This window comes from Parasteatoda tepidariorum, chromosome 1 (assembly GCF_982258835.1).
Source record: "Parasteatoda tepidariorum strain Cologne lab strain chromosome 1, Ptep-v5.0, whole genome shotgun sequence".
Taxonomy (NCBI): Eukaryota; Metazoa; Arthropoda; class Arachnida; order Araneae; family Theridiidae; genus Parasteatoda; species Parasteatoda tepidariorum.
The window spans coordinates 22,290,000-22,307,187 of NC_141755.1; the positions used below are offsets into that span (position 1 = coordinate 22,290,000).

The 17,188-nt window shown below is 31.3% G+C and overlaps 1 protein-coding gene across 2 annotated transcripts in view; it reads left to right on the forward strand.

Annotated features, from left to right (window-relative positions):
* The first annotated feature begins 11,562 nt into the window (after positions 1-11,562).
* LOC107456337 (tyrosine-protein kinase transmembrane receptor Ror2) overlaps positions 11,563-17,188 on the forward strand; it is a 239,832-nt gene continuing 234,206 nt past the window's right edge. The window contains exon 1 of one of the 2 annotated variants that reach the window (XM_043039181.3): positions 11,563-12,079. In XM_043039181.3, the coding sequence (XP_042895115.2) occupies positions 11,971-12,079 (109 nt within the window). In that variant the 5' untranslated portion in view covers positions 11,563-11,970. The remainder of the gene's footprint in view (positions 12,080-17,188) is intronic. The other variant, XM_087160306.1, reaches the window with a different exon arrangement.

Consider the following 17,188-nt stretch of genomic DNA (forward strand, 5'->3'; position numbering starts at 1 on the left):
TACGCTGAAACACGCATCAAATCACGTAAAAGAATTCCGCAATTGGTTTATTTTCTCGAAATAAACAGAAGCTTTTTAATTCAATTTTCTAACATCACGCGATTTTCCCATTTGCGAGCAATTAATTTTTTCACTCCATTAAGACATATTCTGCAATTGTTTATGAATGTTATAAACTCGAATTCTATTTTGAGCTATTTTAAATGCAAATATAGTTTGTATTTTTGTTAACTAAATGCGCATAAATATAACTAATAAGAAATTTCAAAAGATAGAAATCTCACCAACAAAATATTATTATTATTATTATTATTATTCAAAAACAATCAGGTTTAAATTTTTTTTTCATGTTTGGAGCAACATATACGTAGAGAAGAATTAGATAAAAAATAGGTCATGGAACTAATTCCCACAAAGACAGGTATTTTATTTATTTCATAATTGTCGTTGAACAGCCGATTTAATTTTGAGTTTATGATTAAAAGTGATACCAAGGTTCAAGACTTGTAATTTTAAACTCAATCCAGAAATCAAGGAAACTCCTGGATTAAGTATTAGGAGAAATTTGCCTTCGTAGAGGACTTTTTGAGGGAACTAACCCGCATTTGTGTTACATGGCGAGAAAAAATATGAAAACCTCTCACGGTTAGCTCGACGGCTAGGGACTCTAACCCATGATCTATTGACTACTATGGATATTTTACGTCAGCATTGTGGCCGGTGCTACCCGGGGGGGGGGGCAGGGCTTGAATAGTTCAGTTTGTTGTTTCTCATCTTTTTGACGTACTAACGTCTAGAAGAATATAAGTGCGCAAAAAGCGTTTTTTTTTTCTTTCTTGGTTGCCATCTTGAAAAATATCAAAAAATTAAAGAAAGTCATGTAAGGTAAACAAATTAACTCGGTATTCCTCGCTGGAAGAATTAAACTACAACGATTTTTTGAAGTGAAATGTTTACCAAAAGGAAGTAAGCGGCAACTGTTTGACCTTCTAGGGAAAAATATTGAATTAGTGCCCAAAACACGTTTTTCGGCAGTAACTTTAAATTTTTTAGTAAAATCGCATGAAGGATAGAATTACGTGATATTTAAAGCTGGGAAATAACATATTATGCAATGGTTTTCAGCAGTAAAATCTTTAAAAATATGAAGCAGCTAGGATGCAGTTTTTTAACCCAATAAAAAAAGAAAATGTTAGTGTGTTAAGAGTGCATTTTGGCAGCCATAAAAAAAAAACTTTATTTTTTAAAAAAGGGAAGAATCATAAAAAAAAATGTGCGATATTAAACTAGGAAATATTTTAAGCTAAAGATTACTATATATGTTTCAAAAATTAAAATAAATGAAGAAATAATGTCCGAAAAGTTGAAAGCTAATGTAGTGATAAAAAATCATACTTTTTTAAGATGCTCTTTTGAATACAAGTAAACCGCGTATTTTATCACTAATAGATCGTATATAAAAGCAAAAGCAAATCTTTTAGTCTTCTTAAGTTTCTTATATTTTTTTAATAGTTATTTTATAACCGTCTTTGAACAGCAGACCAAAGTTCAACTTAGTAGCCTGGTAATTTTGAATCTAGAAGACTGGCCCCTGGATCAAATATTTGGAGAAATTTGCTTTCGTGGTGAACTTTTTGATGGAACTGAACAGCTTTTACATCACATGAAGAAGAAAACCACGAAAATCTCCCATGGTCAGCCTGAAGGCAATGAGACTCTAACCCATGATCCGTTTACCACTGGGGATATTTTACGTCAGCACTGAGGTCGGTGCGAGCCGGATGCGAAATTTGTAATAGACTAGCTTTACCCCACACAAAGGTTTACCTCATTGGAAAGTGAACGCTCTATCCCCAGTGCCACCGTTGCTCCACTCTAATGTTTTATTTTATTTTATTTTATTTTATTTTATTTTATTTTATTTTATTTTATTTTATTTTATTTTATTTTATTTTATTTTATTTTATTTTATTTTATAACCGTCGTTGAACAGCCGACCTAATTTCATGGGCGTACGACAACTAATCTTCAACTCCGTAGCCTTGAAATTTTGAACCCAATCCAGAAGACAAAAGAACTCTTGGATCGAGTATTGGGAGAAATTTTGCCTTCGTGGAATACTTTTTGATGGAGCTAACCCGCATTTGCGTTACATGGAGAGGAAGACCACGAAAACCTCCCACGGTTAGCCAGATGGCAAGGGGACTCTACCCCATGATCCGTCTACCACTGAGGATATTTCACGTCAGCACTGTGGTCGGTGCGAGCCAGATGCGGAATTCGTATCGACTGAGATTCGAACCCGGTTCGCCTCATTGGAAGGCGGACGCTCTATCCCATACCATTTTTTGTGAAAATTTTCAAAAAAATACTTCACGTTATTAATATGGAGAGCTCGGCTGGGCGGTGCCAGTAGCAACCTGCTCCTCCTCTCCTAAGGAACCTATCGTGGCGACGAGTTAATTTTCTTCATGTGCCACTATTTGGGGCCTGCCGGGGATTGAAACGCCTTACAATATTAATAGTATCCCATTTTTTAATCATTTAAAACTTTCAATTTTTGAGAAAGTGGCCATTGTAACTGATGCTATAAATGGGCAGTAAAAGTATTTCCTAATTTTGTCATACATAATCTTGTAATTTTGAATTTGCGAGATACTTTTGGTAGTTATAATGTTTTTCAAGAAAATATTGTATCGCAGTAGGTTCAAAGTTTCAGACTTTTAGATTTTCCTGTATAATGATACCAATATCTATAATTTTCTTTTTATTTGAGCTGTCTATGATATATTTCTACTAGTTCATCTTATGGGGTTTGTTCGATGACGGGGCGTACCCAAGAATTTAGCCCCGCATTTGCGTTACATGAACTGCTTGCTTTGAACTGCGTGCCCAATCTGTTGTGATTCGCAGTAGAAGGAGAGCATCCAAACTTCGAAATACAAACACATAATTGAATCTGGCATATGGTAGAAAGAATGTTCCAAGCGTGTTATGCGTGTAACGCTCGATTTTCGAACGTTGACAAACTAATAATTGTTGCATCGTAGAATGACTCTAACATCAGCTGTGCTCTTACATCAACTACTATTCCAAGCCATACATATTGTTCTTAAACCAACTTGATAGTTGTTTTAATTCCAGGATGTAAGAAAAGAATGTTGACTAGAAAAAATGTTTTTTCTACCCATATTGGGAACAAACGGTCGTATCCGGTTGGTAATTGCATCACAATACAGTTAAATAGGAGGATCATTCATTAGGTTACAAGGTTAACGCTTTAGTGATGATTTATCTGGTTGTGATAAAGTTTCTGTTAATATTTGGTTGCTTTTCTGATTGATAGCCATTTCCTGGAAGTTAATGTTGCTCAGTTTTCCCATGGTTGCGATATTTTCTCTGGAAAGTGCATCGTCGACCACTTTATCTGTTCCCTTCACATGTTGAATATCTGTTGTAAATTGGTTTATGTAATCCAAATGACGCTACTGCCTTGGCGGGCATTTGCTCTCTTTCAATCCAAAAAAAAATATAAGTGGATTGCGGTGGGTGTAAATGGTAAATGTAACCTTCTACCATATGTCTGAAATGCGCAACAGCCATGTATGTTAACAGTTCTCTGTTATATGCTCTGTAATATCGTTAAGATGGGGAAGGATTTTTGGAATGACATCCAAGTGGTTGCCAATCTTATTCTATTTGTTGCAAGGCGACACCAATTACAGTGTCCGAGGAGTCTACCACAATTTTCGAAGGTGTATTCAAAACAGGATGTTAAAGCGTGGTCACCCCTACCAAGTCTCTTGCATTTCCAACAATGCAGTTACAGCTTTCACGGTTCAATTTATCGTAGTTTTGTCATTTCTTTTGGTATCTTTTAAGTATTTCTTTAAAATAGCCCGTGTCTGGTCGCCTCTGGGTATAAATAGTCTTTAAAAATAGACGGTTGCTAGAAATCAACGAAGTTCTTTTACTTTAACTGTCTGTGGAAAATTTACAATTGCCTTAACTTTGCTTGGGAGTGGAGTGATTCTTTCGCAGTTATATATGAATATGAAAGAGAAATTCTGCGGAACACTGTCCGAAAACACATTTGATTACGTTTAGTGTTACGCCATATTCATAGAAGCTTTGGAAAATCTGTTGCAAGTGCATTAAGCTTTCATCTTCTTCTTTGAAGCCACTAACACATAATCAAAATAAGGATCACAAGAATCAAATTCCCCCAACACTTGATAAATGAAACGTTGGAATGTTGAAGCGTGCTACGGCATTCAACAATCCGAATGGTGTATACAAAATTTCAACGAGTCAAAACGGGGTTGTTACAGCAGTTTTCGGCACATTCTCTTTCGATACTGGCATTGGAATGTGCTAGTAAGTTCTTGTAAGGTCCAAAGTAGAAAAATATTGTTTTTCCTTCTAAAACGTGAAATCAGTCTTGAATATGAGGCACACGGTACCCGTCTGGAATGGTAACACCAGAGCCGGATTATACCTTTCGTAGGCCCTAGGCACAGCCGTTTTTGGGCCCTCCCCTCCTTCTCCCACTCCTCCCCTCTTTTCAAAATATATGCTAAAATTTTCTTGCATATTTTTTTTTACATTTTTATGAATATGGATTTTAATTTTAAAATTTGTTTATCGAACTTTATCTGCAATTCGACAGCTTAATACAAGATTTCGTAGAATCCAAAAATTGCAAAAAAGTAATATCTTACATCGTAAGATTCTGCAAAATAATTTATTACCGAAAAATATTATATTTTTATTTGTATCTTCATAATTTTGTGCAAAATACACTTGTTGTTTTTAAAGCTAAATTATTTTTGTCAACAAATTTTTTTCTCCCAAGTTTTTCGTAGGCCCCTGAATTTCGTAGGCCCTAGGCACGTGCCTAGTGTGCCTATAGGTTAATCCGACCCTGGGTAACACCATTAAGTGGGCGAAAATTTTCACAAGGTCACCAGTCCTCTGGACCATGTGTGGACCTTTGGGACTCTCCCAACAGTTTTTGGTCTGTCGGCGTACTCCAGAAGTTACGGGAAATTCAAACTCTTGCGTTGAAGCTTTTAGTTATTCACATGTTACCGTCGAGGTTTAAAGAAAACAGGAAGTCTAATGGGTAACTCCAATCTAATGTTTAACTCCGTGAATAATTTTGATAGTGTTTGCTCTTATAAGTGAAGGAAATTCTGCTAGCAAATTGCGAAATTTAGTTCAATAATTAATTCAATTTTTTCAATAATTGTATTAATAAATAAGGAATTTTTAGCATATGGAGATTCCTTTTGCTTGTAACTTGGTAAACGGGAAATCGAAACACCATTTTTAAGATCTACTTAAAGTACAAAATGGCGTAAAAAATAAGCACAGATAATCTATTCTGACATAGCAGCGATAACGAAAGACCTGCTAAATTCTTTTAGTTTAATTTCAATACATTAGACAGATTTCTTAGATTAATTTAATTATTAATTTTAACAGGCGTTGACCGAAGGTTGGAATCGCTATTTGGTTCGCAGCAAATAGTTGCATCTGCGCAGCTTGGCCTCTTGGCTTATAAGCAGAGGGACAACAGATACACTTGCTCCAGTATCAATGATGTATCACGAAGAAAATGTTTTATCATCATAAAAGATGTTTTGTCACCTTGAAACTTCCACACTGGAATGATGAGGGAGATCGACATTGGAACATCCTGTGGTACCAGGAGTGCTCAGAATTTTCAGTTTGTCAATTTCGGCTTTCAGAGCGTCATTGATTATGCAACCTGATAGGCCACGTGTACGAATCTCCAGATGAGAGAGACGAGAAGTTATTTCCCTCAACATTGGTCGCAAGTCTTGCTGATCTGTTGGCGCTGCAATAGCTTTAACCGATGGTGTGCATGAGCTGTTGTTGCTATGACGCCATCGGCCATTTCGGCTGGCTGATCCAGATTGTTGTTTGAAATGGCCAAAATCTTTTGGACGTTAGGAGATAATCTTTGTAAAAATAAAGATTTTAGAAGATCCTAGTTGATTCGCGATCTCCATCAGAAGTCTTGAAGGATGCCGATGTCCGAGTTGTATGCAAGAAAGCAGATATCTTAGAACGCTGTGTCTCCGAATGTGCATATTGGTCCCTCAATCTTTTCTTGAGGGCGTTGAATCAACGCATGGATTAAGGATTTTGTCATTGACAACCGGTAATTCTTATGATTGTAAGGCGGAAACACGTGGTGAAACTTCGTGGCTTCTGTGGTTACTCCAGCTCGTGTGAATTGACTTTCCATCTGCCAAACCGTATTTAGAGGTATGCTCTTCAAAATGACGGCGGCTTCACAGCGACGCGATTTGCTGAGTCTCACTTTCAGAAGTTTCGGGCATTTTTCGAACAAGTCCAAAAATTAAAGTAAAATTAAAAAATAAAAAATTAAAGTAAGAAATAGCTATTTCACAGGCACTTGTGCGATTTAGTTGTAGTAAATTATTAATCTTAAAATTCAGAAATATCAAAGTTGAAAAAATCTTTCAATGCTAAGCCCTGAATAACATATTAAATTAATGACGCACATTTTTCTCCAGTATTAGGTGTAAATTTACTAGATTCACCATTACTTCTGTCCAATTCAACGGGTCAAAAAATGAACAGTTCATCGTGGAAAAAAGGTTGAATAAAACTTATGTAGAGACCTAACCTTGTGTAGACAGCATGTTTTAATGTATGTTTTCGTGACTCTATTTGCTGTAGTTAATTAACATATGATTTCTCTCGAGCTATCTTATTTATTACGAGATGATCTTCAAATAATAAATTGACCCAGAGTGTTACATTTTATTCCCACTATACACTTTCTAAGATTATTGAAAATTATTAAACTAAATTCTTTTGACCACATTTCTAATCTGTTCTTTTAATTTTATTATCTTTCAAATTCGAGAAACTCCATTATTTTTCGTTAATATTATACGATTAATTCTATTTCTGTTGTTCCCGATCCATAAAAATCGTTCAGACATTTCCTTTAGATCGTTAGGGAAAGACGTTTGAAAAACGTTTCTCATAATTTAAAACTAGTCATAGATAAAAATAAAGCTGCAAATTATTCTGTTTTTTCCCCCCTAAATATTTAAACGTGATGATCACTGATGTTTGCTATGCTCTCATTAGTAAGAAAATAAATAATTTATGGCACGTTCTATAATATTTAACTACTTTTTATCCGTCATGTTCGATAAATTCAATGAATAGCATAAATGTGACAGCATAGGCCGATCACCTCGCCAAAGTAGTATGTCTACGCTAATCTGAAATTACGTGTTTATCTTGTTTACAGTTATGCTTTTAAACTAAATAATTTAAAATCGAATGTAACCGAACTAAATTATGTTCTGAGAAGCAAAATTATTGGAGAACTACAAAATTAGTTAGTACTAATTCGTCGTTATTCGTTACTCCTAGAAGCAATAATTCAATAGAGAAATTGAACCCATTCGCTTAAGAGTAAAGCAGTGTTTCCCAACGTGGGGCCCACGCCCCACTGGGGGGCAATTTGATTCTTAAGGGGGGGGGGGCAAATTAAAAATGGATTCGACTCGAGTTTAACCCTTTTGCTCTGGGCCATTTGAATGTAATACTAGATTTCGATGCCAAAATTGAAAGAAAAAAGCAAATTCTTAAACAGTTGCAGCCAATTAATATTATAAATTCGTTTGACGAGACCAAAATATCAACTGGGTTTTTGGCGGCGTCAAGTTGACCTCCCTGCTGCTGGCTCCGAGTGAACCCTCGGACTCTAACCCATATTTATGGAATTGTTTGATACTCTTAGTGATTTTTTAAGCGACAAACTTGAAATGAAGTATCTGTTAACAGTCGATGGTAAAGCATTTGTGAGTTATTTAGCAGATATCTTTGAAAAACTAAATATTTTACATAAGCAACTTCAAGAAACAAATAAAACTCTTGTTGATGCAAAAGCGAAGATATTTTGTTTCATTACCTTATTGAGTTATGTCAGAAATATATTAACAACAAAATCTTCGAACAGTTTCATTGGCTCCAAATATGTGAAGTAAATGATACCGCTTTACTTGTTATTGTCGATCAACTGAAAATTGTATCGACTGATTAAAAAGAAAGATTTTCTGATTTAAAATAAATTAATTTTCCAACGTGGATGATGCAGCCAATGTTAATGGATTTGTCTGATATATCAAATATGCAGTATCAAAAAGAGCTCACAGAAATGCAAAATGATGAGTCAGTTAAAACTTTATTTAATATAAAAGGAGTGATGACACGGCTTTGAGAGGAAACAGAAATCAAATACTCTAATTCAACCAAATGGGCAAGAAAACTATTGTTACCGCTTCCATCTTCATATTTAGCTGAATGTGGATTTAGTGCTGTAAATGATTTACTGGTAAAAAAAAAGAAATCGTCTGGATATAACACAACGGGGAGACTTGAGACTGAAGCTAACCAAATTGGAACCTAACATAAAATCTCTGTGCAGCAAGCAGCAAGTGCAAGGATCTCACTAAATTAAAATATTAAATTATTGTAGAAATATTTTGATTAAAATTATTTCGCATTTGAATTTTAGTTTCTCATTATACGTTTTGAAAATTTACATACTTTGTTTCGTTAACAATTTCCTAGTGATTTCTTCCTAAAACCTATCATTTAAGTTTCTTAAGTGAACAATTCAATTTTTTAATGTTAAAAATAATGTATAGGTTACATAGGGGGGCATAAGAATTTTAAAAAGGCTTAGGTGGGGCATGGCACAAAAAAGCTTGGGAAACATTGGAGTAGAGCATATAAAAAGGAAACGCGTTTTTTTTAGTGGCAAAATGGCGACACTAACCCGAACGGTTTTTGTGCCACGACACGTCAGAAAGCTTAACTACCAGTTAAAATAAGTTAATCGTTTTCTTTTATTATTTTTAATTGGATTTATGAAATTATTTGTAACCGTTTGTTTTTTTGTTGTATTTTAACTCTACGAAATTCTTAGATGTTACATCTTTAAGGATGTGTGTGCTAGTAAATTACGATTTATTTGAAATATTTTAATTTCTCGCTAGTTTTACTGTACTTAAATTCATTTCAATGCTTAATAGAATACACATTTACATGGCTTTAAGCATTACTCCTTTTAAACTAAATAATAATAATAATAATTCTGAAAAGTGTTAATAATGCAGACTTTTCTTTTCTCCGTTTATAGTTAAATTTGATTAATAACAGAATTAAATTAAGAAGTGCAAATAAAAATATGACAGAAACATAGAGGCCCTTTGGGTGAGGAGAAATTTTTAAGCGACAGTGTGAACCATCCATAAGAATAAGAATTATAAGACCATCCATAAGTTCATTTGAGAATTTCAAAAAATCGCTTTGCTGTTATTGACGCCAATGATATCAATGGCACTTAATTAATTTTAGTAATAAATTCTAATTTTATTTTATAACTGGCGTTGAACAGCTGACCCAATTCAGAATTTACAACTATCAATATTCAATTCCGAACCCTTGTAATTTTGAACTCAACCCAAAAGATAAGTGAACTCTTTGATCAAGTATTGAAACCAATTAGCCTTCGCGGAAGACTCTTTGATGAATCTAATCCACATTTGCGTTACATGGAGATGCAAACCATGAAAACCTCCCACAGTTAGCTAGACGCCAAGAGGATTCTAATCCAAGATACGTCTACCACCGAGGATATTTTACAGCAGCACTGTGGCCAGTGCGAGCCGGGAGCGAAATTCGTATCTTCTAGCCAACGCTGAAATTCAAACCAGGTTTACCTCATTGGGAGGCGAATGCTCTATCCCCTGAGCCATCACGGTTCAATAAATTCTAATTCAAATAAATAAAAAAAGATTAAAAAAAACTAAGCTATGTTCTAAAAATCAAAATTAATGCATAAATCGTACAAATTCGTTTTGGAAAAATGTAATTAATCGCACGACAATTATCGATGCCATTCATGCTTTACTAATTTTGGTAACAGGCACTACTGGGTATTATACAAATGTGTCAGTTTTAATAGGTACCCAAATATACTAGTTTTGGTACAAAGTATTACTTTAGTACATTTCGCATCTATTTAAACTGCGTCAATACTTGTGCAGTTTTAACATAGATTCTGCGAAAAGAAGTTTTTGACGGCTCCTTGAAAGGGATAAGTATCGGAAAAACTTTGACCATCATGACTTGACTTCCAGAAACTAAATCATGATAAATGATACTAAAGGTAGTTAATCTTTATTTTGATGAGATGTACTACTAAAAACGCGTTTTTCTTAATGTAATAACGTAAAGCTACAGTCAAGGGCAGAAAACGATAATAATTAAAAAGAAAAGTGTATGTATAATGAATTTCGAACTTCTATAAAAACTGCAACTAAAAAGTAAGAATTATGTGCGATGGTATTCTACTGAAGCAGTGAAATTTAAAGCTAGAACAAATCCATAATCCGGCCGATTTATTATTTTTAATAAATTCGACCGACTTATTATTGTCATTATTAGGAAAAATAAATTACAAAATGGGAAAACTAGTTGCCATCAATTTGAAATACGATTAATTCTATTTCATTTTTATTGCAATGAATTTTGATATTAGATAGAATCAAAGCTGCAACAAAAGAAATACAAAATCTATAGGTGACATAATTTTAAAGATAAATGGAATATTTTTTACAACACAAAATGTCATAATAATTAGGCCAGAATATTATTTTTACTACTTTTCACGACAGAAAGAAACTATATTATTTTACGTTAAAATTATACACTTATGTAATGAATTATTCATTATGTAATGAATTCCGAAGTTTTATAGAAGTTTGAATCAAAAAGGGGATTAGAATATTATTTTTACTACTTTTCACGACAGAAAGAAACTACATTATTTTACGTTAAAATTATACACTTATACATTATTCATTATGTAATGAATTCCGAAGTTTTATAGAAGTTTGAATCAAAAAGGGGAGAAAAACAGCAATAAAGAGTTCTTATTTTCTTTTGATTATGAGCGAATAATTCTTTACAAAGTATCATAATTATACGACCAATCTATCATTCGTATTATTTATCAAATTGGGGTAACTATTATTTTGCATAATTATTAATAACCATAAATTTGAACTTCGACTAATTAATTCTTAATTATTTACAACGTAGTGAATTTTGATATTTTATAAAAGCTGAATAAAAGAGATAAAAAAATATATATAATTTTCTAGCTCATGATGATTAAATAGTTCCTTTCAAATTATAATAATAGTAATTTGCCCATTCTTTTATTTTTAATTTTTATGAGAAAGAGAAACTGTTATTTTACGTTTATATACTATTCTTTATTTCGAATTTTTATGAAAGATTTTATTGAAGCAGTGAAAGTTAATATTTTCCTGCTCATGTTTATGAGCAAATAATTCTTTACAGAGTATCATAATAATTCTCTTAACAATAAAAAGATGACTCGTTCGCTAACTCTGGCATTTCCGCTAATTTACATTAGTTTTCTACTACGAGAGTGGAAAAAAGAGCCGCCAAGTAACAACAGATGGCGGTTCTTCCTAATCGACTGAGTCGATTGCTGCAGCGCAGTCGCAAAGATTGCTTTCGATATCACATCGAAGCGTCTGCTGTTCTCAAACGATCCGATGGAAGGTGAACGTAGTTTTATATGTGGACTACTAATGTAACCGCGAGTAAAAGCTGATTGTAGTCGATTGATACAAAATTGCAAATAACATCCGAGAGTTTTGTGCACGTGATTCTTTGTTTTTTAAAGATTGTGCATCATTGTTTTGAGCTTGTGCATTTATAAAATCGTTTTCATTTGAATGAGTCGTTTCTGAAGTTTGATTCATTCATAAAAATGCCGCATGAAACAACGATATGCCGGCTTCTTTGATGACTGCCTCCGATAGATGAGAAAAGCCTTTTAATTTTGCAAACATGATTGACCCGCGGGCCGTGTCAAGGCGATTGCGGTGGTGTTTAAGTGTACAAACTGTACTGTGTTGTGTGTATTTAGAAGTATTTGCTGTGGCCGATTTAAATGAAGGTGAGTCAGTTTTTGTTTATTTGTTGCCATCGATTTTGACAGCCATGTGCTTTTGATTATATTTAGAAAACTCTCAATTGCAGTTTTCTAATAACAATACTTGTTCGTTTATTAAAAAAAGACTTTTTGTAGTTAACCTTAAACAGAATTTTAACCTTAGAATTGAATTGTTACTTTTTTCTCGTGTTTATAGGAAATTTTCCTCTTGTAGAAGGAAATACACCGAGAGAAAATAATTGTAATGATGATTTTCCTCTTTGTTACTTTTTTTAAAAGCCAAAATAAATAAAATACATTCCTAATGTTTTTATGGAATTAGATTGTTACAAACCCTTTAAAGAAACATTACAAATTATACGAATTATAACGCATAATTTCTGTTATTGATTTCATCGTATTCTTAGTTTTTCAAAAATTATAATTAATTTCAAAAGAAAATTAACAAATCTATTTTCAATTCGGTTTTTATTGAAATTTTTATTTTCTTATATTGACATGTAATTAAATTGTTAGGAATACCTTAATGTTGTATGTATCATTTGTTTTGGAGTGATAATTATATTAGTTTTTTAACATAATGCTGAATTTTGATAGAAAAGTGATTAAAATTCTCTTTTCTAATTTTCTTTAAAAAAGGTGAAACTGAAAATATTATGGATGCGACAGTTTTTTAACGTATTTATTTGAGAATGATTTAAAGAACCTACTTTAAGCATTTTTAACTGAAAATTGTTTATTGCAATAATGAAATTAGAAATAGTAAACCACATTTTTATAAACATACTTTTAATTTTTTATTTTTACATATTATGTAGCTTTTCTTAGAAACTGAATTATTTCTGAACTTTTCATTCTTTTAGCTATTTAATTTTTAATTATTGAACTTAGTAACTTTTTCAAATCAGGGTAATGTTTTTTATTTTATTATTTTTGCAGAATATGCTTTTAGTTTTTAAAAATATTTTAATTTATTTAAATAAAAATTTTCAATTTAAATATAATTTTTAAAAAAAATGAAAATTTCAGCTTCGAAATTAGAATTAAAACTTTACTGTTGTATTACTGTTATGTTTCATTTTATTTATCTAAAACTTGTTTTCAATCTAATAACAATGTAATTTCCATTACATATTGTGTCATGTTAATGTTCCATAATTAGTCTCAAATCACACTACACTATTAAAGACATTTAATTTAAATTTTAAAGTATATTACAAGCGTATTGGAATTCCTAATTAAAAAAAATACATTTCTATTTAAGAATTAAATATTTTAAAATTAATGGTAGTGTCTGAAACATAAAGCAGATTAAAAAATATACTAAGATTTTTTAATTTTTAAAACTGAAAAATAAATAATGTTATTGAATTAAATGTACAATTCATATTACTATTGATTATAGATTATTTGAAAATTTTATTCCATACCTCGGGTGTTTTGAAATGCAAAACCAATTTGCCGGATTCATCTTTGCATTATTTTTAATTAGCCTTCAAATTAATTTCTAAATAAAATTTTATAAATATTTAATCTTATTTTAAGTATGAAAAGTTTTACAATCATTTATATTTACTAGAATTTTATCTGAATATTTATACATATGTTGTATGTGTATGTTATGCACAGCTATTTGTTGCTTCGCATAAAGAAGTTCATTTATTACTCTTTTGGACGCCATAAGTATATATAAGTATAAGTTTATTTGAATCAAACAGTCTTTTAATACCATTTGAACTGTATGACTCGAATATTTTTTATGAAAGTAACGTTAGATAATTCTGTAAAAAATTATAAAATTTATTATTAATATTCATTGATCTGTACTTAAGGCATTTTAACCTATCACTATCATACAGCCCATTTGTTTAGAAATACATATGCTGTACATTAGCAGACAGTTATACACCGATTCACATTCAAGATTTGCAAGTTCAAATATTATTTTAGATATTAATTTTATAATTGTGGAACTATAACTGTTCTTAATATGTATTTTTTAAATCTTTACCAATATTGAAAACAAAAAAGTCTGTACATGGGGGGTTAAAAATCAATATTTAAGCGAGAAAAATACGAAAACAATATTTAATTCTGAGAAAAATTACAGTAGAGGAAGGATAATGTAATAAACAGCAAAACAGGTGTAATTGGATATTGAAATTTGAAAGTGTTTTTATACCTTCTAGTGCTAGTTCCTTTAACCATTCTGTGTTTCAAATTTCAATCCATAATCAAATCTGTTTTGTTCTTCATTACATTTGCTATCTTGTATTGTGATTTGCAGATGTCTATTAAGTTTATGTTTTATCATTTTTCAAATGTTAATTTGTGATCCCCAGTGTGTGTATTCTTTGTTTTAACTTTTGAGGAGTGTTCTAAAAATACATTTTAAGGGTGGTCTTTATGCAACACCCTGTACATAAATGTGAAGTGGATAGTATCAGCTGTTGTCAAGGTATTTTAATGCCTCAGTACAAATTTCTGGATAAGATGCCAATGTACGAAAAGCCAGCTATTTCAAAATAAGAAACTTCGGAAAGAAAAATCAAAATCCATAATTTTAAATCCCTTTATGCACTGTAAGTAGAAATAATTTTTAAGTAAGAAATTCTTTATATACTACAAAGAGTTATACATTTTTTCTTAAATGCCAAAAATAATCAAACTTTTATAATTTTTTAAATTTTTTTTTCTTCCTAAAACTTCATTTTATTTGTTTAAAAATCATACTGTATGTTTTTTTTTTAATTTTTATATTTTCCTATTTATTTTTATATTAAAAAAGGTTTTTCTTTTTAAATCTCAATCATGTTTTTTTTTTTTTTTTGTATTTCAAACTTTTGGTGATGGATTTTTGTTTCTTTTTGAGAATGCTTATTTGTTTTAAGCGCTAGAAAGAATTCATGAATTGTAATTGAAACTTAGATCTAGATGATAACGTAAAATTTCTGTTTGTTAATGTCGTTATCATAATAATTAGAAAAATGTTGGAATTTCAAAAATCAGTAATCGATTTCGGAATAGCTCTAAATTAAGACATTTTTTATTTTTCAGTAAAATCTTTCCCCTACTTAGTTGCAAAGGCCTGCAGTTCGGAATTTTTGCGTCTGCAGCTTATCTTTTTTTATTTTTTATTATTATCTTTATCTGCTATTTTATCTTTGACACTTGGTTATTAGAATTATCCATGTCATTGAATTTATCTTTAAAGGTACTTTTATTTTTATTTTTTTAATTCCTGTGAGTTAAATTGCTCATCCTTATCAAAGAATCGATCTGTTTTCAAAACTTCTTTTTATTAATTTTAAAATATTAATTATTAAATATTATTTATAAAAGGCATTTAAACGATGCCAGTGATTCCTCTTACACGCTATAACACGTGAAATACTCCAAAAATCGTAGAGGGAACGCAAAAAAAAAAAAAATGCTATCACGCATGCGCAGGGATCATGAACCCACAAATAAATAAATAAATAATAAAAAAAAGACGTACCGACGGATTATTGTTGGCAAAATTATAACCGAACTTCTTCTTTTGGTTTGAAATCCTTTGTTTTGTTTATCACTAAATGGAATAATAATGAATGCGAGTATTAATAAATTGGATTATGGAATTTATGTTTTAAATAGGGATCCGCTTTTAGTATAATGGAACCCAGAATTATGGAAGTCCTAAGTCCGATTTACTGATTCAATAATTTACCATGGATTTGATTGTATGTCCTAAAACCCTGAAGGCGTACAATGTAACAAGCAAGATAAATTAAACTTGCGTTGTTGTTTATTTCCTTCGTGCATTTCTTATTTTTTTCTCTTTTAGCCTATTCTTTCTTGTTTAATAAATTAAAACTCATATCAATATGAAAATAAACGCTGACTTAATCTCAACTTCATTTACAAATTCCGGAATACAAAAGTCAAATTGAATGAGTCGAAATGCAACAAAACGAATGGAATTAATAATTATTCAATTTGATTCAGTTTATTCCAGCATGGAAATTGAATTTGATTTGGACATCGATTCTGTTGCATGAATATGAAGGTTGGTTTAGCTGGTTGTATTTTGAAATGTATTTAATTTTTGATAAATCTGGCGATGTATGTCAGGCTCAGCATTAAAATATTTTCGTTCTTAAATGTATATGACAGCTTAGATTGAAAACGAGGTTTGAAAATTCTCATTGGGAAATATTAATTTTTTCTCAAGTTAGCTGTGGACCCCCCCCCCATAGTTAGGTTCGACTGTCCCCGACGAGTTAGCGAACCATTGTTTAATAAGCTCCGTACTAGATTATTTTACTGTAGGGCAGATTCAGATAAAATAAAGAACTTTCTACGAACACAAAGTCTCAATTCAAAAACTTCCTGCAAGCAATCGATTAACTCTTGTAACTAGTTTCAACCCTTCAGTCGCCACCTCATTTTGGTGAAATTAGTTCGAAAAATCACAGATTTTTTTTAAAAAATTATTATTAATTAATTATTATTTTTATAAAATTAATTAATTAAAAATTAATTATTTAATTTTATAAAACTGTGTATTGATTAATTTTTATAAAACTCTATATTGATTCATGCCAAAGGGATAAGTTTGGTATGAAACCTTAGAATCGCATGAATACGAATATCGATGCTTGATTTTAAAATAGGCTGAATACGAATTTCGACGTTTGATTTTTAAAATCGACTGAAAACGAATCTTGATGTTTGATTTTGAAATTGCATAGGAGAATCTGTTACAAAATCATGTGAATGTATTTTTAAATCTCGTTTGCGTAGGTAAATCTTGTAGGAAAACGAGTAACAACTAATCTTTTTTTTTTTTCTTCTTCTCGGGAATTCGAAAAAAAAGCCTTCTTTGAAAAGTTATTTTCTTCTTTTTAATAATAATACATACTAAAAAAAATTTCGCGACGGGCATTACACGTTCCTGTATATTATACATATATACTATAGACAGGGCTCTGTTTAGATGAAATTTGGGTCCTTCGTAAAATATCTTTCCATAAAAACGGACCCATCACGAAATAATTTATCTTTTAATCGAACCCTTCACAAATTTGTTTATCTTCATTATTGTTTTGTTAATTGAATAAACCCTTCCCG